The following is a 27,781-nucleotide window of genomic DNA, read 5'->3' as shown; positions in this document are numbered from 1 at the left end:
TTTATCGATACTGCGGTATAATATCGATTCTGAGATTAACTTGATATTTACGATAGTCCCAAGGACTTTGAAGTCAGAGATATATGTTTTCCTGATAATGTTTATATATATATATATATATATACATATATATATATAATCAGGGGCGGTCGGGTAGCCTAGTGTTTAAAGCGTTCGCTCGTCACGCCGAAGACCCGGGTTTGATTCCCGACATGGGTACAATATGTGAAGCCCATTTCTGGTGTCCCCCGCCGTGATATTGCTGAAATATTGCTAAAATCGGCGTAAAAACATACTCACTCACTCACCTAAATCACAGGTTATGTTCGTATGTCATGCTTACTGAATTGGATGTCAGTCATCACAAGAGATTAACTGTATAAATACAAATTGTAGGTGACTCCATGGCATTTGATTGGCTAACCAAACAAATTGTGCTTGCGTTTCTGTTTCCATGAACCGAAAATAATAGACCACGCCCAATAGCGGTCTTCTGTTTCTTGATTGGCTGATAACAGATTGGGCGGGGCTTTGGTTGCATTATGGCGCTCAAAACTTTCACTGATTTCGTATTGTTGTCTACAGTGTTTTGTGTGAAGCTATAACTCATGATTTATTCATTTATAAGGATTGACTACAATATGTTTTTTTTCTGGCGTTTATAAACTTTAAAAAGTGTGTGCAGACTTACGCAGATTTACGGTGAGCACAGTGGTTTTTACGTTCAAGATTATTGCACTTATATAGAGACATGCATGCACGTGTGTGTGGCTGCTTGTACTTGTACGGGCTGTTGTTGATTTATAGTGCTAGCTCAGTGAGATACCATGCCGCAGTTTAACATGAATACCCCACTCAGACACAGTATACTGACTCCGAGCCGACCAGTCCTTGTTTTAGCCCCTTAATGCCGAGCACCAGGCAGGGTTACGACAAGTACTATCTGTTAACGCATTTTGGTATGACGCGGCCAGGGATCGAACCCCTACCTTCCGCTCTCCGAGCGGACGCTCTACCACTAGACCACGGAGGCGATCCTTACGCCATAGTAAGGAAGTGTTGACAAGCTGGAGTTTGGTATTGGTTCCATGATACGACCAGGAATCGCAAATTGGTCACGCTGTCGGTGGGCTCGCTCAGTGGTTAGAGCGTTCGCTGGTCTCGCCGAAGTCCGGGTTCGATGACCACTCACCAACATACCACGATTGGTAACGATGGACTTTAGAGGAGAGGTAGCTCCTTTGTTAGCGCACGTCAGTCTGCATAATACCAGGTTCGTTTCTTCTCGTGACGCCGACTTTTAGGACCTATTGGTGTAATATCGTTAAAGTATGTTGTTTGCTTGCTTGTTGTTTAACGGCGGTCTGTGAATAATTGAGTCTAGACCAGACAATCCAATGATTGACATCATGGGCATCGATCTACTAAATTGGGATACGATGACAGGCATCAACCAAATCAGCAAGCCTGACCACCCGATCCCGATAGTCGCCTCTTACGACAAGCATGGGCTGCTGAAGACCAATTCTAACCCGGAATCTTCACGGGTCGTTAAAGCCTGTTCCCACACTTATGTTGTTGCCAACGACATATCGTGGCCATATACAAATATACAAAACTTTTTTAACATTCAGACGTATAACTTGCCTTCACTGTTATGTGACTTCACATCTCGTGGTTCTTGTGAACACTTTATCTATTCATTGAGAGGCGTCAAATGTTTGTGAGTGAGTGATTAAGTTGGGTTGAACGCCGCTTTTAACAGTATTCCACTTATATCACGGCGTGTCAGCTTAATGTGGGAGGAAAGCCCGTCTCAGACGTTTACCACTTCGGTTAAACCCACGAGCACGGGTATTGTGCTGACAAACCTAGAAACATAATCGGGGCGAACCAGAATTTGAGCCCACAATCAAAGGTTTCTGGCATGTCCAAGGGACACAACTCTACACAGCGAATCGCGGCGCCCCAGACGACTGGGCCCCCCGTGCCCCCGCTGGAATGTTTGTGTCAGGCCTTGTTAATTTAAGCTGACTTATTCAGGCTGCTAACTTTAGGAGATGTAACTGTTGTAACCATCGTGAGTGAGTGAGTATGGTTTTACGCCGCTTTTAGCAATGTTCCAGCAATATCACGGCGGGGGGACACCAGAAATAGGCTTCACTCATTGTACCCATGTTGGGAATCGACCCGGGTCTTCGGCGTGACGAGCGAACGTTTAAACCACTAGGCTACCCGACCGCCCTTATAACCATGGAGTTTATATTTGTAACACGTAGAATCAACACCACGAATAACGCTATGATAGGAAGACTCGTGTATGTTATATGATCATGGTATTTCGTTACGTGCTTTGCCCTTTCTTGCCATAAACAGTCCAACACATTTTGTTTATTCTAATGATGTTTCTTATTTCTTACCATTAATCTTATTATAACTTGTTCTTTTCATTCCTGGGCGGTCGGGTAGCCTAGTGGTTAAAGCGTTAGCTCGTCACGCCGAAGACCCGGGTTCGAATCCAGACATGGGTACAATGTGTGAAGCCAATTTCTGGTGTCCCCCGCCGTGATATTGCTGGAATATTGCTAAAAGCGGCGTAAAAAACCATACTCACTCACTCACTGTTTATTCCTGCTATGAGTACGATGTTTTGATTGCTTCATGGCGATTTGAATTGTTTGGTTTGGGCTTTAAAAATCCATTTGCAAGGAAAGACAACTCGACAAAAAGAACATTTTGAGGAGTTATCTTTCCTTGCCTAAAGAACGTCATGGTTATTTACTGAGGAGACGACAAACCTGGTGTTCTGCGCATTTTAAAAGTAAGATGCTGCTGAGAAACATGTTTTTGTAGTCGTGGTGCAAAGACTACGCCAAATTTCGTTATCTCCACGAATTGTTTCGTCTTGACCTTGCACCTAAGGTTGTCAAACATTCATTAATAATGCATGTGTGTCATAGACCCTGATTAACTCCTTGTATCTCCTAATTGATTCCTCTCGCTCCGTGACATAGGTGTAAATCTGGTTAAACTTGTATGACTGCTCATTCCACGGCTCCGCGCACACTCACACGGGAACACAGGACGGCCTCATGGCTTGTTCCTCCAGGGTCTTGCCGTCCTCTTGGGTTAAACATTGGCCAAACACATGTCTAGTCGATGTGCCCGATTGTGCCCGATTGTACCCGATCTGTTGGGAGTCCCTCCAGTATTTTGTCCTGTAAACTCACGGGCAAAAGAAAGTTCACACTTGAAAATTTGATTTGACCAAAACATTACAAACATTTTGAAAACATTTCTCGGCTGAAGACACCCGCCTCCGTGGTCTAGTGGTAGAGCGTCCTCCGGAGAGTGGAAGGACCGGGGTTCGATCCCCGGCCGCGTCATACCAAGATGACGTTAAAAGATGGTACTTGTTGTTAACATCTGGTGCTTGGCATATAGTGGCTAAAACAAGGACTGGTCGGCACGGAGTCGGTATTTTTGTGCAGAGTTGCGTCCCCTGGGCACGCCAGAAACCTATGATTGTGGGTTCGAATCCCTGTTCGCCCCGATTATGTTTTTAGGTTTGTCAGCACCATACCCAGGCACGTGGGTTTCACCAAAGTTGTAAACGTCTGGGACCTACATCAGTTCGGGCTTTCCTCCCACATTAAGCTGACACGCCGTGATATAACTGGAAGACTGTCAAAAGCGGCGTTAAACCCAACTCACTCATTCACTCACTCACTTTTTGTGTTTACAATACATAACTTTTGAGGTACATTCAAACATGATCTTTCTACGAAGATTTCAAAGAGCGTCATGTGACTCTCCCGCGAGTTATAGTTTGAATACTCTAACTGACTCCCCCCCACTCAAGAAGACCCCAGGTAATCGATAACTGTAGCCCTACTTTTAATTTCGAGTTTAGAATTTTCTCATAATGACACGGGGCACGGGTGGCCCAGTCGTCTAAGGCGCCGCGATTCGCTGTGCAGAGTTGTGTCCCTTGGGCACGCCAGAAACCTATGATTGTGGGTTCGAATCCCTGTTCGCCCCGATTATGTTTCTAGGTTTGTCAGCATCATACCCGTGCTCGTGGGTTTCACCGAAGTGGTAAACGTCTAAGACCTGCATCACTTCGGGCTTTCCTCCCACATTAAGCTGACACGCCGCGATATGACTGGAATACTGTTAAAAGCGGCGTTAAACCCAACTCACTCACTCACTCACTCACTCACTCACTCACTCATAATGACACTACACCAATTGCAAACACATAGGCCATGTGCATTTCCCATACATTTCAACCGAATGCCGTACGTAACACGCCTCATGCTCAAAGGTTTGATCAGGGTAACAACATTCAAGGCCTTAGTAATGTATTAATTTTACATTTTTACGGTGGACATGTGGATGACCAAAATGATGTCCGATGCAATTCCGTATTTTGACGTGTACCGTATGTAACCATGTTTTTCAGCTGAACCATTAACTTGCCTTTGCATGTGTTTGAGCAAACAATAAAACGACCAATAAGAGGTACGTATACCATATGGGATTAAATTGGGTATGAGTGTACAATATGTTTGTACGAGGCGAGTAACGGGATCGGGTGGTCAGGATCTCTGACTTGGCTGATGCGTGTCATCGTTTCCCAATTGCGTAGATCGATGCTCATGATGTCAATCACTGGTCCAGACTCGAATGTTTTACAGACTGCCGTCATATACCTGGAATATTGCTGAGTGCGGCGTAAGACAACAAACAAACAAACAAACAAGGCATATGGTGCGCACCCGTGGGGATTCCGGGGTAGAATAGGTCCCTAGCAACTGCGTGGCTAGTTGCTCACAATATCGACCACTGGATTGTCTGGACAGACTCTATTATTTACAGACCACAGTCATATTACTAGAATATTGTTGGGCGCTGAGTGCTGAGTTAAACATTAAACATACAAACAAACAAAACCATCACTTATGGGTCAGAGGAGATGAAGTACAAGAACGCTCGTTCCAGTAACAGAACTTCCTTGCAAGGAGTGTAGGCGTTGCGGTTGCTTTGGAACTCATGATGCGCTGTTTGTAAAGCTACTGTGATTTGTTTGTTTTCGCTTCTGACAATCTCTGTGAGGATGTCACTTCTTCCAATCTATGTTTAGGGGAGGGGCACTTAAAGAATAATAGGGGCGATGGGATAGCCTAGTGGTAAAGGCGTTCGCTCATCACGCCCAAGAACCGGGTTCGATTCTCCATAATGCACAATGTGTGAAGCCCATATCTGGTGTCCCCCACCGTGATATTGCTGGAATATTGTGTAAGAGGCGTCAAACCATACTCACTCACTCACTCACTAAAGAATATTTTTTATCCGACATCGCAATATTGAACGTTTCGAAAATAATTCAATTTAAAATACGTCCAATGCATTTTCCTTCAAGTGCGTCATCACGTTATCAGAACAATCTCAAAATACTACTTGTTGAATGAAATGTTGTTCCGTAATGTACGTAAACATGATTAAATCTCGGTAACAGAAATCAATCCTCAGCCTTTGAGAGAGGTCATACTGCTACATCCGGGTAGTAACAAGGACGCGTGTCAAACTTCCTTTTTGTCAAGTGCGCAACTATTATTATCGCAGTGATTAAGTAGTAATAAGTCAACTGAACCACTCATTTAGTGACCTTCACATATTTGCATATCTGGGAGGTCGTGACAGCTAACGTATCACAGCACATCAACACCACCAGATAGCCTTTAATAGGCTTGTTTTTCGATTTGATACTAAGGATTTTGATTACACACGCACAAGTTTCAGCCTTGCAATTTAGCAGATTAAACATCTCGTCTTTGTATTGACCATAATCTAATAATGCAACACTAAGTGTCCATGATTGATCGAACTATTGGGTTAAATAACATCGAACTGCAGTGAGTAAATTCATCAAATATTCATACAACGTCGATATAGTTATTGGAATTAGAGCTGATACATGTGGTATATTGACATCTGATTGGCTGAAGCTCTTAGGGTGCTCGGATCGGTGGGAACGGTGACACACGCGGGTTGACATTGTCTCGCGGAGGGTTATTCTTGGGTCTATTTTAATGGGAGAAATAAATACAATAGCAAAAGACAACATGCTGAGTGTGCACAGCAGGGTAGGGGCGTGACGTATGAATGTCACTGAGTAAAGAAACTCCGCGTTAAGATATAGTGCGTGGATGTACGAAGCAAACGCTTAATGAGTAGGCCCTGTTAAGTCAGAAGCCGATCTCAACTCCGACACAGGAAACGCTGTAATACTTATGAAAAACCTACTCAGACAGAATGTATTGTTTACGTGAGTTGCAGCTGAGGTAGGTCTGTTATGTTCTCGCTAATGTTCTTAAAGAATGTATACAGTATAATGTATTTTATGAATAATAATACTGATAACTATAATACAAAATGTATTTGTACCGTGCTAAATTTCAAATCCTTTCCTTATGTTCTAAAAGGATGTATTAAAAAAATTAAAATGAAAATATAACATAATAATACAGGAGAATTATGGCAAATATGCAGACCTCGCTTTCGAAATGTCACGCTGGCATCCCAAGAACCAAGTTGTCTGACTCCCCGTTGTTCTCGGTGCCTTAGGTTTGGTACCTCCGAATCTGTTGACTGACGTTGGGAGAGTACCCGGGTTTGTTGCCAGGAGTACAGCCCTTCTGACAATCTGGGTAATGCAGAAGGCTGCAGTGTTGGGGAATCTTCACCTTCTCCGAAAAGTTCTGGGTGGGTTTGACTAGGCAGCGCTTCCTAGGAGAAGTCCCATTCGCTGTCTGGGTTACGTGTAGAGGGGGCAAGGGCCCTGAGCTGATGATGAGCCTAACCAGCCTGACTGTGCCAGGATCACCCAAACCCTCTTTGCTACATTTTTTATTTAAATCTGTACATAATAATAATATTCCACACACTATGTGTATGCTGAAAGTACTACAATATACATAGATATGTACATATATACACATAAAGCTGTTGCAAATAGATTGCAGACAGTATTTCCAGAACAGAAAGGTCTTCAGGTAGCACTTGAAAGAGTCCAGGGAAGTTGAGTCTCAGGTTGACAGGTAAACTCTTTCAAAGAACTGCAGCTCCATTGCTAAGGGGTCTTTGAGTAAAAGATGAAGTGGTAGAGGTTTGATAGTGTTGTTGATTTGATCCAAGCTACAAGCGACACAACTAATGATAGGTCCTAGATAGAGAAGAGTTATTATTAACAGGGGTGTAGCAGTGGTAAAGATGTGTGTCTCTTGCCGCCAATATTTCAGCCTTTAGTAAAACAAGAATGAGCTTCACAATTTGTACCAATTGAGAATGGAACTGGGGTCTTTGAGGACCAAACGCTTAAGCCACAGTGACTACTTTAGTTATTGATTTACAGCGATCCAGTTTATCACTATTTGACCATTTACGCCCAAGGGAATGTTTTTCTGCATATTTTTAGACTGATTATTCTCATTGAGTTTTATATTTACATTCATTGCAGATAGATGGGATATGATATCATCTTGTATGCTCTTACATTAAAACAAATATCAAAAATATTTGTTAGATTATGCGATATTTTTGTTTTAAAATGAAATGTATTCATCTTGTACTTGCCAGGATTACAACTATCATTACAAATACGATGTGATGTCTAACACGGTGATGTGCTGATATAGTAATTTGGCTTCCGTCTCCTCTTCCTACTTTTGTATATACCATACATTGATTAACCTTGACCTTTCGAGAGGCGGATGGTGCTGTAGAGCCCCTAGCCGTAAACATTCTGTCGCTTATCCATGTTAATTTAATAAATAATGGCCTAGTTTTCTCTTGGCCCAAGTTATACAGAGCTACTTGATGCTGACTGCAATGCTATATGAACTGCAACAAATGTCCGGGTACCACATCATCAACACAAGTACAGCTGCCACGTGCACTACCACTGCTACAACCATCATCACAATTACACTTCCATGAGTACCTCCACTGCTACAACCACCATCACAATTACACTTCCATGAGTACCTCCACTGCTACAACCACCATCACAATTACACCTTCACGTGTACCTCCACTGCTACAACCACCATCACAATTACACCTCTACTGCTACAACCATCACACCTCCACTGCTACAACCACCATCACAATTACACTTCCATGAGTACCTCCACTGCTACAACCACCATCACAATTACACCTCCACGTGTACCTCAACTGCTACAACCACCATCACAATTACACCTCTACTGCTACAACCACCATCACAATTACACCTCCACGTGTGCCTCCACTGCTACAACCACCATCACAATTACACCTCCACGTGTACCTCCACTGCTACAACCACCATCACAATTACACTTCCACGTGTACCTCCACTGCTACAACCACCATCACAATTACACCTCCACGTGTACCTCCACTGCTACAACCACCATCACAATTACACCTCCACGTGTACCTCCACTGCTACAACCACCATCACAATTACACCTCTACTGCTACAACCACCATCACAATTACACCTCCACTGCTACAACCACCATCACAATTACACCTCTACTGCTACAACCATCATCACAATTACATCTTCCCGTCTACCTCCATTGCTACAACCATCATCACAATTAGACTTCCATGAGTACCTCCACTGCTACAACCACCATCACAATTACACCTCCACGTGTACCTCCACTGCTACAACCACCATCACAATTACACCTCCACGTGTACCTCCACTGCTACAACCACCATCACAATTACACTTTCACGTGTACCTCCACTGCTACAACTATGCTTGTCGTTAGAGGCGGTTTACGGGATGGGGTGGTCAGGCTCACAGACTTGGTTGATGCTTGTCGTTAGAGGCGGTTCACGGGATGGGGTGATCAGGCTCACAGACTTGGTTTATGCACGTCACGCTATCCCAATTCCGTAGATCGATGCTCATGATGTCAATCACAGGATTGTCTGGTCAAGACCATCGTCAAATAGCTGGAATATTGCTGAGTGCGGCGTTAAACAACTGACAAACAAACTACTGCTACAACCATAACCACTACAACATTAACACAGTTACATCTGCCAAGTGCACATCTACAGTAGAGAATAAATTAAAACGAATCCAACTCAAGTCTGAAAAGAGTTGTCAAGTCCAGATTGCTTCAGGTCTAGGAAATTAATCCCTGTCTGAGCTCCAGTTGGATTTTATTATATACTTTGAAAATATACATTTTTTATTTAAGATAACTTTATTTCGTACACTAAACGTTTGTCGTCCTCTACATATACAATCAACACCAGTAAACTAACATCACAATAATAGCTGTCAAGCGCATCTCCACTAAACCACCGACTGAACCGCAGCTGTCGCGTGTTCATAACATCCGATTTTTATCACTACATCTAAAACTGATGTGACTACTTCAGCAGAATTACGTCTGTAACACAACACAGAATTCTCTAGTTTAATATGGGGCCACGGGTGCACCAGTCGCCAGCGAGTCGCTGCGCATAGTTGCGTCCCTTGGGCACACCAGAAACCGTTGATTGTGGGTTCGAGTCCCGGTTCGCCCCGATTATGTTTCTAGCTTTGTCAGCACCATACTCGTGCTCGTGGGTTTCACCGAAGTGGTAAACGTCTGAGACCTGCATCACTTCGGGCTTTCCTCCCACAATAAGCTAACACGCCGTGATATAACTAAATGGATTGGAATTAAGCGTACAAGGAATGCCTATGGCTCCCATCTTGATTCTTTAACGCCGTGATATATATAACTGCAAAACTGTCAAAGCAACGTCAAATTTCTACTCGCTTTGACTGCTTTGTGACAATTATCATAAATGTCGAGGCATGGGTGGCCCAGTCCCCAATACAGAAGCGTGTCGGGCGGACCAGAATCCTATGATCGTTGGCTCGAATCCCCATTGTGTCTTAACAAAGTAACACCACGTACGACTGTAGTATATCCACGTGGCAATGTGAAGAGTTATGTCCCTGCCGTGAATAGAGTTCAACTGGTGTCATGTGCTGGTTCATTGGTCGATCAGAACCAAACCCGCGCCCCTGGGTTTCCCCATAGTGGTCAATGTCAGAGACCTGCATCCTTTCTGTCTTCCCTCCACATGAAGCTGACAAAAGTGGCACAACTAGGCTGATATACTGTTCAACTCACTCACTCATTTAATTCATTGACATTCTAGATAAGCAAAATGATTTATTTGTTTTTTGTTCGTCGTTTACCGCCGCACTCAGCAATATTGCAGCTATGTGATACAGTCAGTAAATAATCGTGTCCAGACCAGACCAGACAATCCAGTGGTTGACATCGATCCACACAATTGGGATACGATGACATGCATCAACAAGTCAGAGAGCCTGACCACACGATCGTGAGCCACTTACGACAAGCATAGTCGCCGTTTACGGCAAGCATTGGTTGCTGAAGACCTATTCTACCCCGGATCTTCACGGCAAGCATGGGTTGCTGAAGACCTATTCTACCCCGGATCTTCACGGCAAGCATGGGTTGCTGAAGACCTATTCTACCCCGGATCTTCACGGCAAGCATGGGTTGCTGAAGACCTATTCTACCCCGGATCTTCACGGCAAGCATGGGTTGCTGAAGACCTATTCTACCCCGGATCTTCACGGCAAGCATGGGTTGCTGAAGACTTATTCTACCCCGAATCCTCACGGATGATAAGCAAAACGAAGGCACTGTAACCGATGTCCTTTCATCAGTTACAATGGCTACTTCTGCTTGTTTCCTCTAACTAGAATGGTCATGATTCTAGCTGTACACCGGAGATAGAACAGTGACACCACGTCCAGCTCGCGACAGTCCAGTAACGTCATGCCCTATGATGTCTGGGGAGGTCATCGATGGGATGTGTATCAGTAGAAGGATGTTGGAGAAGATTTATGAGGAACTCACCGCCTGTCGCATGTAACTCCAGGACACCAGAGGATGGATCTATAGAATAGTGTTTAAACTGTATACTGCTACTTCAGTATTCGGTGTTGCTGTTCAGTGTCACAGAGTGACAAAAACCCGCGTCTGTCTTAGGCAAGATGATGTTTTACATCCAGTATGCACATACCCGCATCCCAGTTCTATTGTTTTGAACCATCCTAGGGCGACTATGTGTCACGATGAACTTCCTAATTTAACCGCGATTTTCATCACTTCGAAAATATTTTTATTATTAACTTACTTGAGAAAGAATTATGTCCTTATTCACAAGGGTCAGCCTGTTTAATCGCAGTTGCTTTACCAATATATGAGCATGAATTATCTCTGTAGGGATAAATGTCCTGCTGACCTTCCGTAACAGTACACTATACACGATGACTGGATTGTATTAATGTGAGCGTGTGTTTGTGTTTTTGTATGTTTTGTGTGTGTTTGTATGTATGTGTATGTGTTTGTGTTTTTGTGTGTGTATGTGTGTATGTGTTTGTGTTTGTCTGCGTGTGTGTGTGTGTGTGTCTCAGATCAGCATCACTTTGAGTTGTTCTACTACATATACCAATACGTCATCAATAAACTTAAATTTTATTCAAATTTATTTAAATGTACGAGATCTGTCGTGATATCAGTGAGTGAGTGAGTGAGTGAGTGAGTGAGTGAGTGAGTATGGTTTTACGCCGCTTTTAGCAATATTCCAGCAATATCACGGCGGGGGACACCAGAAATGGGCTTCACACATTGTACCCATGTCGGGAATCGAACCCGTGTCTTCGGCGTGACGAGCGAACGCTTAAACCACTAGGCTACCCGACCGCCCCTCGTGATATCAAACACTGCATGTATGAGATCGGATATCATATGAATGATAGAGAACGTCATACGTTTTATATGATTAAACAACCTACATATGTATGCCATAGAACACTATATAAATCATATGTAACTACGAGTACTGTGACAACACTTAGAGCCTTAACAACCTTTGTCAAATGACCTGACCTGTCTCATTTCAATATGTCGTATAGGTCATTTTCTTCTTGTCACTAAATGAAGGTCAGGCCACAGGTCAAGCGGGAACGGTCAAGTATGCGACACACGTTAACTCAAGGGCTCGCGCATTGATTTCCGGAAGCATTAATTTCAGGGGTTTGTACTGACATTAATTTGTTGACGCATTATTTTCATAATTTCAGTGTATCTATATCCTGTCATTTCTAGCCAGTAAGTACTGTAATGCGTGTTAGTAGTGCATGAATGAGTACGCGACAGCAATACAGTCTTGCCGAGAGTTAGACACGGGAACACCCAACATCGGAAATTCTCATTTTTGATACTTAAAACATTGACAAATTACTTTTATTTACGCAAGTGTCCATTTTCCACACTTAACCATTTCCCGAACACGACACTATTTTGATAAATGCTTGGTTTTAGACTGGTATTATCGTCTAATGACGCCCTGTTCGGTCGCCTAGGTTCAAGAACTGCAGCGTATATGTTCAAGACACCACATCGATATTGTTTTAGTTTTAAAAATCAATCAGGTATTGATTGATTCATGTATAGTGATGAACTACCGTTGCCATCGTGTGATTGACGCGAACTGAATCATATTCAACAATTACATAAATAGCAGAGACGAGGAGAGTCGGATGACACTTACAGTAAGTGTAGTATATTTCATTTCCTCTTAACGATGTTTTGATTCCTATTGGCTATGTTACATATATATGTATAATTACACTTTATCGGGGTATTTAATAACCTAATTTGATGGCCCATATACAGTGACTGTTCACACAGTACCAAAAGGCATAGTCAAAGGTAGGACATGACTGTCTAACACGTTTACTTTCATAAACATACCATCATGAATATTTTGAAGCGATTTTCCGTGTCTCCCATGATAAATGCTTTTACGGTTTTCAGATGATTCGATAATAGGCGGGGCGGTAGGGTAGCCTAGTGGTTAAAGCGTCCGCTCGTCACGCCGAAGACCCGGGTTCGATTCCCGACATGGGTACACTGTGTGAAGCCCATTTCTCGTGTATCCCGCCGTGATATTGCTGGAATATTGCGAAAACCATACCCACTCACTCAATAACAGGCATTAGGCGGCGAAGAACTAAATGGATATAGTCCCAGGTACGATACAATTGTTTAAAGCCCAAAGTATGTGATATGGGTTGATTACATCGCTGAAACTGACGTTAATCCATACTCACTGCTCCACTCAATAATTACTTTGCCATAAATACCCCGAGCAATGGATGATTGAAGCCCTGTTTTTTATGACCAGTTTAGAATTTACTCATAGTGACACTACACGCTATAGTTCGATACAGTTGTTTAAAGCCCAATATATGTGATACGGCTTGAATACATCGCTGGCCCTGCCTTTAACCTTACGCACTCAATAATACACATTTTCAAGAATACCCCATGTAATGTGTGATTTAGACTAACACGTAGTCAATGAAAACAGGACTTAATTTTTTTTTCTTCGAAAGAACCTTTCCTCTTCTGCTGTTTTCATATGGAATGTGGAATCAAGAAAACTAGACTTGGTTAGTTTGATCTAGACTTGTCTAGGCTTTTGGTAAAAATAAATGCCTAAAAAAATATAAATTCCAGTCATGGTGCAGAAATATAAAAATATTTAAAATATTTAAAAAAAATAAAATTATTTTCTTCGAATGAACCTTTCCTCTTCTGCTGTTTTCATATTAAATGTGGAATCAAGAAAACTAGATTTGATTAGTTTGATTTAGACTTGTCTAGGCTTTTAGTAAAAATAAATGCCTAAAAAAATATAAATTCCACAGTCTTGGTGCAGAAATATAAAAATATTAAAAATATTTTTAAAAAATAAAATTTCTTTTCTTCGAATGAACCTTTCCTCTTCTGCTGTTATCCTATGGAATGTGGAATCAAGCAAACTAGACTTGGTTAGTTTCATCTAGACTTGCCTTAGCTTTTAGTAAAAATAAAAGCCTAAACATATACATTCCAGTCATGGTGCAGGAATATGGTTGATTGCCACCTTGCTTCTTATGACGAGTTTAGAATTTACTCATAATGACACCATACCAATACCTTCAAGCCATGTGTATTTCCCCATACACTACAGCCGGATGCCGTGGGTTATGCATACGTTCACTGGAGAAGTCGCTTGCCCATATTTTTCACGGAATCACTCTGAATGGAGATTGACAAATTGATGCAAACTCCTGTTATGTTCGACCAATAAACATATTCAGACTTACCTGCCATTTACTGCGGTCATTGTGAATAACATTGATGAGTGAGTGAGTGAGTTGGGTTTAACGCCGCTTTTAACAGTATTCCAGTTATATCACGGCGTGTCAGCTTAATGTGGGAGGAAAGCCCGAAGTGATGCAGGTCTCAGACGTTTACCACATCGGTGAAACCCACGAGCACGGGTATGGTGCTGACAAACCTCGAAACCTAATCGGGGCGAACCGGGATTCGAACCCACAATCATAGGTCTCTGGCGTGCCCAAGGAACGCAACTCTGCACAGCGAATTGCGGCGCCTTAGACGACTGGGCCACCCGTGCCCCCTACATTGATGAAGAGCGGTGGGGTAGCCTAGTGGTTAAAGCGTTCGCTCGTCACGCCGAAGACCCGGGTTCGATTCCCCACATGGGTACAATGTGTGAAGCCTATTCTGGTGTCCCCCGCTGTTGTAGTGCTGGATTATTGCTAAAAGCGGCGTAAAACCCAATTCACCCACTCACATCGAAGAAGAATTTCCTTCTTTCTCGAGGTCGTTTCAGAGGAGGCGATATGCTGAGATTGTTCGTTGATATCTCCATGTGTTTAATAAGAAGATAAACCTGTTGTGTAGTCCACCTTTCAATTCTGATTGAAATCGAACGAGTTGGCCTGAATGAAATGAATTATTATTGATCGAAATCATTCCAACAGTAAGGAAATATATATGCAGATCCCAGGAATACGTGTCTCCCGGTCGGCCCCTTCTTTAAACCCAATCGACAGCGGAATGAATAATTTGCATATTAGGATATATCTTTTTTTTTTTTTTTTTTTGTTTGACGCCGCACTTAGAAATATTCAAGCTATATCAGCGAGACTGACCACCCGATACCGTTAGTCGCCTCTTACAAGCATGGGTTGCTGAAGAGCAATTCTAACTCCGTGTAACAGCGGTCTATAAATAATCAAGTCGGGACCAGACAATCCAGTGATTGATGTATAATTGTGTGTGAGCGGTGATGTTTTATATACGTACAATATGAAGGCACCGTAAATTTCAAAAACAAAGATACATTAAAATGGACATTAAAGTTGGAGGACATTTATCATTCGAACGAACTCATATCCTTGCAATACATCTTCATATGGCACAAACAATTGCAAAACCTGTCCTGTTCTGAATCTGAATTCAAATAAGACTAAAACATAGTGCATAAAACCTTTTGAAAACCTGCCACGTGAAACTAATAACGTCATGTATGTTATTGAAAGTACATAATGTTTGTGGATTGATTTATGTTGGCGAAATTATCGACACGAGTTAGCAATATCAACAGAAATGTTTCCAGTCGTGTCGACCAACATTTCAATTCTGAAAATTACTCCATCCTCTGCAGGAAAGTTAGGATATTAGAGGAAATATATCATCCACCCAAAAGTCAAAAATGCTGTAAAGCTTTGTAAAGATATGTGGAGGACATTTCCAAATTTAACGTGGGCATGCTAATGTCCGATGCAATTCCTTGTTATGACCTGTGAGTGAGTTGGGGTTTACGCCGCTTTTAGCAATACTACGACGGGGAACACCAGAAATAGGTCTCATACATCGTACCTATAGGGGAATCGAACCCAGGTTTTAGGCGTGACGAGTGACCGCTTTGACCATTAGGCCACCCGACGGCCCCTTTTCTGATTTGTAGCATATGTTCATGCGTTCTTTCAGATGCACAATTGACTTGCCTTTGCATGTGTTTGTGACGCGGCAAGTCGGAAGGGCATGATAAGCTGACCTTTTCGCGAACACCTGGTATCATAACTATTTGATAGTGATGCATAAACACATGGATATTTACAGTCGTAATCGTACAAGGGGCAATAGAGATTTCTTATGATTATGGAACGACTTTTGTCACTTTTATCACATGATTTTAATCAACAATATCACCGTTTGAAACACTAGACGTACAGGTGTAGTGTTGTGTTGTGATAATATCTCGCCATGTAATGGATACTGGGTAACTGATACAGTGAGACATCACATTTAATTTCCATGTAAGATCGATCCCCAGGGGAGACGTAAGCTCGGGTAACACATCACAACAACACTCAACATACAGCTGAATTGTTATTCCATTTGGACTTGGCGAATCGGTATAATTTGATATGAGATATCCATGCAAGCAGTCGTATTTTGTATGAGACCTAAGTATAACAGTACATGCTCCTTCCTGTGTGAGTGAGTGGGTGGGTCCTTGAGTGAGTGAGGGAGTGATGGATAAATTGAGTAATTGAGTAGTGGAATGAGGGAGGGAGTGATGGAGTTAGTAATTGAGTGAGTCAGGGAGGAAGGGAGGGAGTGATGGAGTTAGTAATTGAGTGAGTCAGGGAGGAAGGGAGGGAGTGAGGGAGTTAGTAATTGAGTGAGTCAGGGAGGAAGGGAGGGAGTGGTGGAGTGAGTGATGGAGTTAGTAATTGAGTGAGTCAGGGAGGAAGGGAGGGAGTGGTGGAGTGAGTAATTCAGTGAGTCAGGGAGGAAGGGAGGGAGTGATGGAGTTAGTAATTGAGTGAGTCAGGGAGGAAGGGAGGGAGTGGTGGAGGGAGTGAGGGAGTTAGTAATTGAGTGAGTCAGGGAGGAAGGGAGGGAGTGGTGGAGTGAGTGAGGGAGTTAGTAATTGAGTGAGTCAGGGAGGAAGGGAGGGAGTGGTGGAGGGAGTGATGGAGTTAGTAATTGAGTGAGTCAGGGAGGAAGGGAGGGAGTGGTGGAGTGAGTGATGGAGTTAGTAATTGAGTGAGTCAGGGAGGAAGGGAGGGAGTGGTGGAGTGAGTGATGGAGTTAGTAATTGAGTGAGTCAGGGAGGAAGGGAGGGAGTGGTGGAGTGAGTGATGGAGTTAGTAATTGAGTGAGTCAGGGAGGAAGGGAGGGAGTGGTGGAGTGAGTCAGGGAGTTAGTAATTGAGTGAGTCAGGGAGGAAGGGAGGGAGTGGTGGGGGGAGTGAGGGAGTTAGTAATTGAGTGAGTCAGGGAGGAAGGGAGGGAGTGGTGGAGTGAGTGGTGGAGTGAGTGATGGGGTGGGGAAGGGAGTGGTGGAGTGATGAAGTAAGTAATTGAGTGAGTCAGGGAGGAAGGTAGTGTTGGTGTGAGTGAGGGAGGGAGTGTTGGAGTGAGTGGTGGAGTAAGTAATTGAGTGAGTCAGGGAGAGAGTGGTGGAGTGAGTGAGGGAGGGAGTGGTGGGGTGAGGAAAGGAGGGAGTGGTGGAGTAAGTAATTGAGTGAGTCAGGGAGAGAGTGGTGGAGTGAGTAATTCAGTGAGTCAGGGAGGAAGGGAGGGAGTGATGGAGTTAGTAATTGAGTGAGTCAGGGAGGAAGGGAGGGAGTGGTGGAGGGAGTGAGGGAGTTAGTAATTGAGTGAGTCAGGGAGGAAGGGAGGGAGTGGTGGAGGGAGTGAGGGAGTTAGTAATTGAGTGAGTCAGGGAGGAAGGGAGGGAGTGGTGGAGGGAGTAATTCAGTGAGTCAGGGAGGAAGGGAGGGAGTGATGGAGTTAGTAATTGAGTGAGTCAGGGAGGAAGGGAGGGAGTGGTGGAGGGAGTGAGGGAGTTAGTAATTGAGTGAGTCAGGGAGGAAGGGAGGGAGTGGTGGAGTGAGTGAGGGAGTTAGTAATTGAGTGAGTGAGGGAGGAAGGGAGGGAGTGGTGGAGGGAGTGAGGGAGTTAGTAATTGAGTGAGTCAGGGAGGAAGGGAGGGAGTGGTGGAGTGAGTGGTGGAGTGAGTGATGGGGTGGGGAAGGGAGTGGTGGAGTGATGAAGTAAGTAATTGAGTGAGTCAGGGAGGAAGGTAGTGTTGGTGTGAGTGAGGGAGGGAGTGTTGGAGTGAGTGGTGTAGTAAGTAATTGAGTGAGTCAGGGAGAGAGTGGTGGAGTGAGTAATTCAGTGAGTCAGGGAGGAAGGGAGGGAGTGATGGAGTTAGTAATTGAGTGAGTCAGGGAGGAAGGGAGGGAGTGGTGGAGGGAGTGAGGGAGTTAGTAATTGAGTGAGTCAGGGAGGAAGGGAGGGAGTGGTGGAGGGAGTGAGGGAGTTAGTAATTGAGTGAGTCAGGGAGGAAGGGAGGGAGTGGTGGAGGGAGTGAGGGAGTTAGTAATTCAGTGAGTCAGGGAGGAAGGGAGGGAGTGGTGGAGGGAGTGATGGAGTTAGTAATTCAGTGAGTCAGGGAGGAAGGGAGGGAGTGGTGGAGGGAGTGAGGGAGTTAGTAATTCAGTGAGTCAGGGAGGAAGGGAGGGAGTGGTGGAGGGAGTGAGGGAGTTAGTAATTCAGTGAGTCAGGGAGGAAGGGAGGGAGTGGTGGAGGGAGTGAGGGAGTTAGTAATTCAGTGAGTCAGGGAGGAAGGGAGGGAGTGGTGGAGGGAGTGATGGAGTTAGTAATTCAGTGAGTCAGGGAGGAAGGGAGGGAGTGGTGGAGGGAGTGAGGGAGTTAGTAATTCAGTGAGTCAGGGAGGAAGGGAGGGAGTGGTGGAGGGAGTGAGGGAGTTAGTAATTCAGTGAGTCAGGGAGGAAGGGAGTGGTGGAGGGAGTGAGGGAGTTAGTAATTCAGTGAGTCAGGGAGGAAGGGAGGGAGTGGTGGAGGGAGTGAGGGAGTTAGTAATTCAGTGAGTCAGGGAGGAAGGGAGGGAGTGGTGGAGTGAGTGGTGGAGTGAATGATGGGGTGGGGAAGGGAGTGGTGGGGTGATGAAGTAAGTAATTGAGTGAGTCAGGGAGGAAGGGAGTGAGTCAGGGAGGGGGTGATGGGGTAGGGAAGGGAGTGGTGGAGTGAGTGAGGGAGTGAGGGAGTAAGTAATTGAGTGAGTCGTGGAGTGAGGGAGGGAGTGGTAGATTGAGTGAGGAGGGAGGGAGTAAGTAATTCAGTGAGTCAGGGAGGAAGGGGTGCGTTAAACTGACCCAACTAAATGGAGAAATAATAAAATAAACGATGACAAAGTTACATTCGGAGAAATCACTCAACTGTAACTCCCCACTTCGCTACTTCGAGGCTCGTTGATTCTACGTCCGGCATCAAGACATTTGAGTGACTTCTACATTTATATGCTTGTCGTAAAAGGCGACTGTGCTTGTCGTTAGAGGCGACTAACGGGATCGGGTGGTCAGGCTCGCTGACTTGGTTGATGCATGGCATCGATCGCAATTGCGTGAATCGATGATCATGATATTAATCACTGGATTGTCAGGTCCAGACTCAATTACTTACAGACCGCCTTCATATAGCTGGAATATTGCTGAGTGCGGCGTTTAACAACAAACCAACAATACGTATTTAAAGGTTTGTCCGGAAAATAGATAGTTAGGTTGAATTTACATGCATTTACTGGTCATATTGACAGGGTTTTATTGTACGATAATTTTATTCATATTGTGTTATTGATTATACACAAAGTGTATTCAAGGTGTGTGTTTTTTTCTGTGCAGGTGCGTACTTGTTAATAGGGTGGCACGTGGTCCAATGCACAGTGCGCAGGTCACAAATCAGGTGAAGTTAAGTAACGTCGGTTGCGGAGAGTAGTTGGATGGGTGACCCCGTTAAGCAGATTGATCCCTGAGTTTCTAGGGCTTCGGTCCTGCCCTACACTGAAGCACATGTAACACATGTGGCGTCTCCGAAAGCAAGTGACTGAGTTCAAAATAGCCCCTGTTCACCAAGCAGTCAAACTGGGTACCCAACAGGATAAGTCGGTATTGTGTCCGTTAGCCTTCAAGCGCATGGCAATGCAGCTTCGTTTGTATATTCCCCAGGGAGCTGAGAATGCTAATCGAGTGCAACTGACACTGACCGGGGTAATAATGGTAGCACTTTGAATTTGCACCTTGTATATGGAGTTCAGCGCAATATTATTATTATTATTATTGTTGTTGTTGTTGTTGTTGTTGTTGTTGATGTTGTTGTTTTTGTTGTTGTTGTTTTTGTTGATGTTGTGTACTTTTAGCTCCCCCACAAAAGTTTCGGCTCAATTTCCAGTTGCTTTATTTATTGCACATATTAATCATATTTGGTCTTGTCAAAGTGTGCTGAAACCGCAATATTCCTTGTAAGGCACGTGAGCCCCAGGTACACGATCGGGTTTAATATCATACATATAATATGCCAGTCTGTGCGGCACATGGCGCTATGATATATATATAGTGGTGGTTAGGTGCCTGGAAATTTATCGTGTTTGAAATATTGTATTGACAGAGTTATCATTCAAAGTTAGGGACGGGTCATTTGGTATTGGAGGGGAGGGTGCCTTTCCTAAACAAAATTGTCCCAGAATGGAACACATTCATTTGGTAGGTTGTACCAAAGAAGCAACTATACCTCCCTGTAAAAACTGATTTTTGTTGTTGTTGTGAATCCCCCACCCACACCACACCCACCACAATGCCATTCCCCATCCCCACGCATGTCAACATTTCACTGGGTGTAAAAGGCAAAATAGTGGTGAAAATTATATGATTTTATCAGGTGTTCGCGAAAGGGGTAAACATGTCCTGCCCTACCTCACAGAAGGGACACAAGGCCATTCTGTCTCATCAATATACCCCCTCACCCCTCTCCCACAATCCCACAATCCTTACAGCGCTATGTGTTGTGCGCCATGTTGCAGAATGATTCATTAAGTGTCATGCACGGGAAATTAAACACGCACATGTCATACGATATACTCAAAGTCGCACCTCGTAAAATCACGCGACCTTGAATGCATCAGAAAAAAAGCAGACAACACATGGCCAAGATTGAAATTCGCTTCTGCATTGTCCGGGGTATAAACATGTACTCAAAACAGCTCCTTCTGAGTATCCCGATGAAGGAACAGCTCATTCGTCACCTCTCGCCCCTTTCCGTAACCCGCAAGAAGTCATTCGTCACCACTCGCCCCTTTCCGTAACCTGCAAGAAGTCATTCGTCACCTCTCGCCCCTTTCCGTAACCTGCAAGAAGTTGTTCGTCACCACTCGCCCCTCTCTGAACCTGCAAGAAATCATTCGTCACCTTTCGCCCCTTTCCGTAACCTGCAAGAAGTCATTCATCACCTCTCGTCCCTTTCCGTAACCTGCAAGAAGACTCGTACCCCTGTCGATGAATGTTATGTTTGCAAAAATTAGACAAACCAATCAGAATGCGCGTATGACTTTAAGTACTTTTGTCAAAGAATACCTCAGGAATAATCTTCGTTTTTTTCTTATGTCTTGCATCTTGACAAATACCCTCAAGTTAAATGTGTTCGATCATACTGTATAAATACCGTATGTGTTTAAATAACATCTGGATGATACATGACATGGGGGAAATGAACGTGAATCATTAAGCTAAGAGTTGACAGTTCTTTTGACTATGCCCGTTTGCGCTTAGACGGAACCCAGACGCAAAAATGGCCACGAGAAGGGCACGAGTCGCTTTTCGGCTTGTCCCGGAATAACACGAGTCTTGCTTGACAACGGTATAAGGATCTATACCGAAACGTCACTTTTTGCAGTATTAATGAAGTTGTTAGTCATCAATTGTGTCTACTTTGTCATCCGTCAACATTTTAGTAATACCTATCAAACACGAGGACACAATAGGAACAAGTATTTGTCACAAAGTGACGAAATGTCCCCCGCCTGTATATACACCATAGTACCAAATATGAAGACAATCCAGCGATTAGTTCTTGAGATATCGCGGCAACACCGTTTTCCAACTCCAAAAGCAGATTTGCCTGCTGTGACCTTGAAAATGGGGTCAAGGTCACCAAAACCGACTGGTGTCTACGGAGTCTGTATATACACCATAGTTCCAAATATGAAAACAATCCAGTTTTTAGGTCTTGAGATATCGCGGCAACACCGTTTTCCAACTCCAAAAGCAGATTTGCCTGCTGTGACCTTGAAAATGGGGTCAAGGTCACCAAAACCGACTGGTGTCTACGGAGTCTGTATATACACCATAGTTCCAAATATGAAAACAATCCAGTTTTTAGGTCTTGAGATATCGCGGCAACACCGTTTTCCAACTCCAAAAGCAGATTTGCCTGCTGTGACCTTGAAAATGGGGTCAAGGTCACCAAAACCGTTTGGTGTCTGCGGAGTCTGTATATACACCATAGTTCCAAATATGAAAACAACCCAGTTTTTAGGTCTTGAGATATCGCGGCAACACCGTTTTCCAACTCCAAAAGCAGATTTGCCTGCTGTGACCTTGAAAATGGGGTCAAGGTCACCAAAACCGACTGGTGTCCGCGGTGTCTGTATATACACCATAGTTCCAAATATGAAGACAATCCTGCGATTAGTTCTTGAGATATCGCGGCAACACCGTTTTCCAACTCCAAAAGCGGATTTGCTGTGACCTTGCGTGTCACCCGTAGGGCTCGACTACCCCGTTTCATCTACATTATGATCGGGTGGTTCCAGTTTATTTCCTGGTTGGATTTTGCTACAGTAACATGACATGGAGCGTTGCTCATGCTGTCAACCATTGTTTCAAACCCGATTATTTGCAACAAAAGCAAATTAAACTAAAAGTTTAAAACAAAGAAAGACAACAATTAACAAAAATGAATGGACATAATTTGAGAATCAATTTGGGTTTGTTTACCAAAGGTAATTCAGCTAATTTGTTGAAAACATATCACAAATGATCCACTTATGTTGCAAGGTGATGTAACGTGGTGTTGTTTGAATATTGCTGACTGCGGCATTAATATTCTTAAAGGTGGCACGGGTGGCCCAGTCGTCTAAGGCGCCGCGATTCGCTGTGCAGAGTTGCGTCCCTTGGGCACGCCAGAAACCTATGATTGTGGGTTCAAATCCCGGTTCACCCCGATTATGTTTCTAGGTTTGTCAGCACCATACCCGTGCTCGTGGGTTTCACCGAAGTGGTAAACGTCTGAGATTAGCATCACTTCAGGCTTCCCTCCCACATTAAGCTGACACGCCGTGATATAACTGGAATACTGTTAAAAGCGGCGTTATAAACACAACTTTCTCACTCACTGATATTCTTAAAATATAACACGTCAACGCCAGTCTCGATTTCGAAATATATCTCGTTCAGGGTAAACGTAAAAATAGAGTTGAATATTTAATGAAATGATCACAGAAAATCAGTGATGACACAAGGTGTTCGCGAAAAGGGAACTCGTGTTTCAAGTTGTTTCCATTTAATAAGATAGAACGCTTGAATGATATTTACTGAACATTAATAATTGTAACGGAATTGGTTATAAACAGTCACTCACCTACTATACAAGAAATGAACCATCCATATTGCCAAAATGGATTTCATTTACTCCAAGCTTTTTAGTTGCAAACCGTGAAATGTGAACTTTGCATTAACTATATATCATAATATAAAATTATTTCGAATATGCTTATATATGAAAGCGGGAAATTATTGAAATTCATTTATATTAACATCTATGGTTAATGAATTATGCAAGCAATTTAAAGGTTGTTTTGACCTTGTTTTTTCACAAATGCGTGTGCATTTGTTTTCAGCCACATTGATTTATTGACTTATTTACAAACAATGTACATAACACAAAGGCTGAGACACACCCTCTCCCCACCCCACCCCACCCCACCCCACCCTAACCCATTTACAGATGACCCTTGACGATCCGGTCTTCAGCAACCCATGCTTGCCGTAAAAGGTGACTGTGCTTGTCGTAAGAGGCGACTAACGGGATCGGGATTGTCTGATCCAGACTGGATTATTTACAGACTGCCGTCATATAGCTGGAATAGCGCTGAGTGCGGTGTTAAACAACAAACAAACAGAGAAATGAATATATCATTCTTTGGTCGAAAAGACATATTGTCCATATACCAGCGCCTTCGTAACCGACAGGGGTGAAGGATGCTCTGGTTAACAACTCGTGTCACTCTGGAAAAAGCTGAATAGCGACCGATGCCCATCCCGTGGCCATTTTATCTTTAACTCGTTTCTGACTTTGCGAAAACGAGCACAGCGAAAAAAACAAGTTTTACCACATCCGTAAAACGATATTCTCTAAATCTACCACGGTTACTATTTTTATAGCCCCTTTTTATCTAGAGGCACTGGGGTAGCCTAGTGGTCAAAGCGTTCGCTCGTCACGCTGAAGACCAAGGTTCGATTCTCCACATGGCCCATTTCAGGTGTACCCCGCCGAGAAATTCCAGCTATATGAAGGCAGTCTGTAAATAGTCGAGGCTTGACCAGCAAGCCACTGACTGACACCACTGACTGACATCATGAGCATCAATATACGCAGTTGGGATACGATGAGATGCTTCAACCCAGCATGACCACCCGATCCCGTTAGTTGCCTCTTTCGACAAGCATGGGTTGCTGAAGGTTAATTCTAATCCGGATTTTCAGGGGTGTCTAAATTAGTAGTACTACACACTTATTTTTGTGTAGAACTGTGATTAGAATATTCTAGTACTGCACATTTATTATAGTATTGAGCTGTTTCGAATTTTGTATAGAACTGTGTTTAGAATTTGGTAGTACTACACATTGAATAGGGCACCAAACGGCCAAAGAGGCGAAGCATGCTACGTTAGGTAATATAGTACAGCCATACACCCACCAACGCAGATAACTACGGAACTGTACCATATGAGCCAACGGCACCACAGTCTTGCCAAACCTTCGTCTTTTCTGACATTTGCATATGGCAAGTTTACAGTTTCGTGATTTGACAAGTTGTCATTCGCTTATTATTGATATCTGATCTCTTCTTACGAGCAAACTGACATTTCTCGAGATTGACGAAAAAAAGTGTCTTCACTTAAGTAGGCGAAATAATAAACAACTGATGAGAAAGATGATCGTTTTAATTCTATTGTTGAGGTGCTGTGAATGTCTTATCCTTTTCACAGAGCAACACTTTGAGGATTGCCCGCCCTACATTTGCACGACTAGGTATGAGGTTAAATTTAATTACGTTTAGATGAAGCTGAAATCATTTTATATAATGGCTTTTTGTTGCGTAAGTTTCACGTTGCCAGTGAAATGTCAGACTTGAAGTGTATAAGGTAGATAAATTGTGAGAGACGCCAAACCTGAATCCTGTCCTCACTGATGTTGTGAGTCTTCATCGACTGGTATGTAACATAATGCCATACTGCATATTCTGAACAATGTTTTAATCGAATGTCTATTGTTTCAGAGGGAGATGCGGGCATCATAATCTAAGAAGTCGAAACCGATTATTTTCGAAACGGACGGACGCCTATGTAAGAAGTTTTCATTTGTTGTGTTCATAATCAGTGGTCATCATGCCGGGCAATACTGACCCACAGCCAAATACGATCCGGGTGAAACTTATCAAACAGAAACATGGCGGCCTTGGCTTTCTTGTCAAGCAACGGACTAGTAAACCATACGTGGTGGTGGCAGACCTCGTGTCAGGTGGTATAGCCGAGGAGAGCGGATTGGTTCAGGTGGGTGACGTCATACTTCGGATAAATGATATCAACCTGACGGAGATGAGTTACGAGAGCGCAGTCGAGATACTGAAAGCCGTGCCGACAGATGCTCCCGTGGTACTGCTGCTGCGAGGACCTGAAGGATATTCCACCCACCTAGAAACCACCTTCCAGGAAAATGGTATGCCAAAGACCATACGTGTCACTAAGCCTGTAGATAACACCTTTGTTGGCAGAATTAAGAGGACATTTGCCACAACCCCTTCACCGCTTACGTCACCGGTACGGAGCTTTAGAAAATTGTGTAACGGCGACGAAGCGAGTCCTAAAGTAGGCAGAAAGGGCAGTTCAAAATCCAAAGTGGAGAAGGAGAAGGGTTGCTCTATGGAAGAAGGGAGCCTAGAGGAAATAGATTCTAAGCTTCGCGATGCAATAACGCAAACCGCCACAGACCAGCACGTGCCCAACGGTGAGGTTCCTCGCTCTAAGACAACACCAGATAGGTTTGACGAGACCATCTTAGATACAGGAGCCCACGGTTCACCCAAAATTATTCTGAGTAGTCCCAAGTTCCAGACAAATGGACCAGATAGTGTTGTGAAAATGAACAAGATGAATTCTGAAGGTGCAGTAAGTGAGATTAAGGTTCGAGCCATCTCCAGCCCTGCTCGGAAGAGTATCGAGATATTTCAGGACAATGATGAGATCACGGTGGTGGTCAAGGGGGATGTGAAGATTCAGAGTGATAACGACAACGCGCCCGGTAACTGTGTTCACAACAAGACGCCCCAAAAGTCGGAACAGAAGTCTGATAAGAGAAAGAACAGTCTTACAAGTCCGGATAAGAATGGGCACACGTCGGAAGAGGAGGTAGTCAAGAAGCCCGAACGACGAAAGAGTGCAACCATGACAAGCCCAAACATGTCGAGAAGGAACGACAGAAGAGCCTCCTCCGCAACTCCGAGTCCCAAGAAGTACACGAAGTTGAAGAATCTGATTGATGACAAAACCACCATGGACATTCTCCATCAGAAACACATTGAGGTGAGTACACAAATTAGGTACTTGACGGAGACCTGGCTCAATACCGTGCCAACTGAGACATTGAAATTGGGCCATTGTCTCTGTTCAATTAGAGCGATCATTAACTGTTAAACTGATATTCATTACATGTGAGTTAACAGACAATCAGGGGTGGTAAGAATGATTTGCGTCCAATTTTCGGGGACTAGAAATTGGTCCCAGACTAGAACCTCTTCATGTAATCATGTTTGGTTGGTCATTAGCTGTCCGTGGCTGTTAACTGTCCGACTTACATGTCCGAGTAATTGGTCCACGGGATACAGGGAAATTACTACTTACGTCATCATGACGTCACAACAACGCAAGGACATAATTTTGCCCCGTTTTCACCCAATTCCTGCGCCATAATCTAGTCCCATATTTAGAACCGTATGTGTTCGCGTAAATAAATAAATAAATAAATGATGTGGACTCAATTTTGTTTGAACTCATCTGTGCTTGAGCTTTTCATCAGTGTTGTTTGGTAAGTTGCTATTTAAGGGAATGTAATGAGACATACATGTTATTGCATCAGAAACAAATGATTAAATTTTGGACAGCTAGCTTCAGGCTTCTTTTGGAACCGCGTTTGCTCACTGTTTATAACTGTCATTTTTCCAGTCATTATTCAAACTAATCGATAAAGTCTTAGTGAACAAATTTTACAACTAGTCAGACGGATTGACAACATACATCACAGTTTGTATAATCAGCCAGGCTGTTGGAAAAGATCTTAGTGGACGATTCGTATAATTAGTCATTCTGGTGGATAACTGTCTTTGTGGATACAGTCTCATAATAATTGATAATTATTAAAGTGACAGACCTTTTGTAATTTTGGTTGATGATGACTTGTAGATGGTTTCTTTAGTCTTAATGTCCGATTGATGGATTACATTACTTTTATTAAGTGGAGGCCTCGAGAAATACCTCCCTGACATACCTGGAATATGGCTGACTGTTTCATCAGAACTAACTCATACTTATTGCAAGGTGACAGCCACCCCTAGAAGGTTGTTCATAACGAAGGGTGGTCTCGTGTGAAGGAGTGCCTCGAGCTC

At 43.5% G+C, this 27,781-nt stretch overlaps 1 protein-coding gene across 4 annotated transcripts in view; it reads left to right on the top strand.

Annotated features, from left to right (window-relative positions):
* LOC139456213 (nitric oxide synthase 1-like) overlaps window positions 1-27,781 on the top strand; it is a 149,271-nt gene that overhangs the window by 70,104 nt on the left and 51,386 nt on the right. For 2 of the 4 annotated variants that reach the window (XM_071237791.1, XM_071237790.1), the window contains exon 2: window positions 25,400-26,702. In XM_071237791.1, coding sequence (XP_071093892.1) covers window positions 25,509-26,702 — 1,194 coding nt within the window. In that variant the 5' untranslated portion in view covers window positions 25,400-25,508. Of the gene's footprint in view, window positions 1-6,276; window positions 6,348-25,399; window positions 26,703-27,781 lie in introns of those variants that run through there. The other 2 variants (XM_071237792.1, XM_071237793.1) reach the window with 2 other exon arrangements.

Source organism: Haliotis cracherodii, unplaced genomic scaffold (assembly GCF_022045235.1).
Source record: "Haliotis cracherodii isolate W230 unplaced genomic scaffold, xgHalCrac1.p SCAF_11, whole genome shotgun sequence".
NCBI classification, from domain to species: domain Eukaryota; kingdom Metazoa; phylum Mollusca; class Gastropoda; order Lepetellida; family Haliotidae; genus Haliotis; species Haliotis cracherodii.
This window is presented reverse-complemented; position numbering and strand designations above follow the sequence as displayed.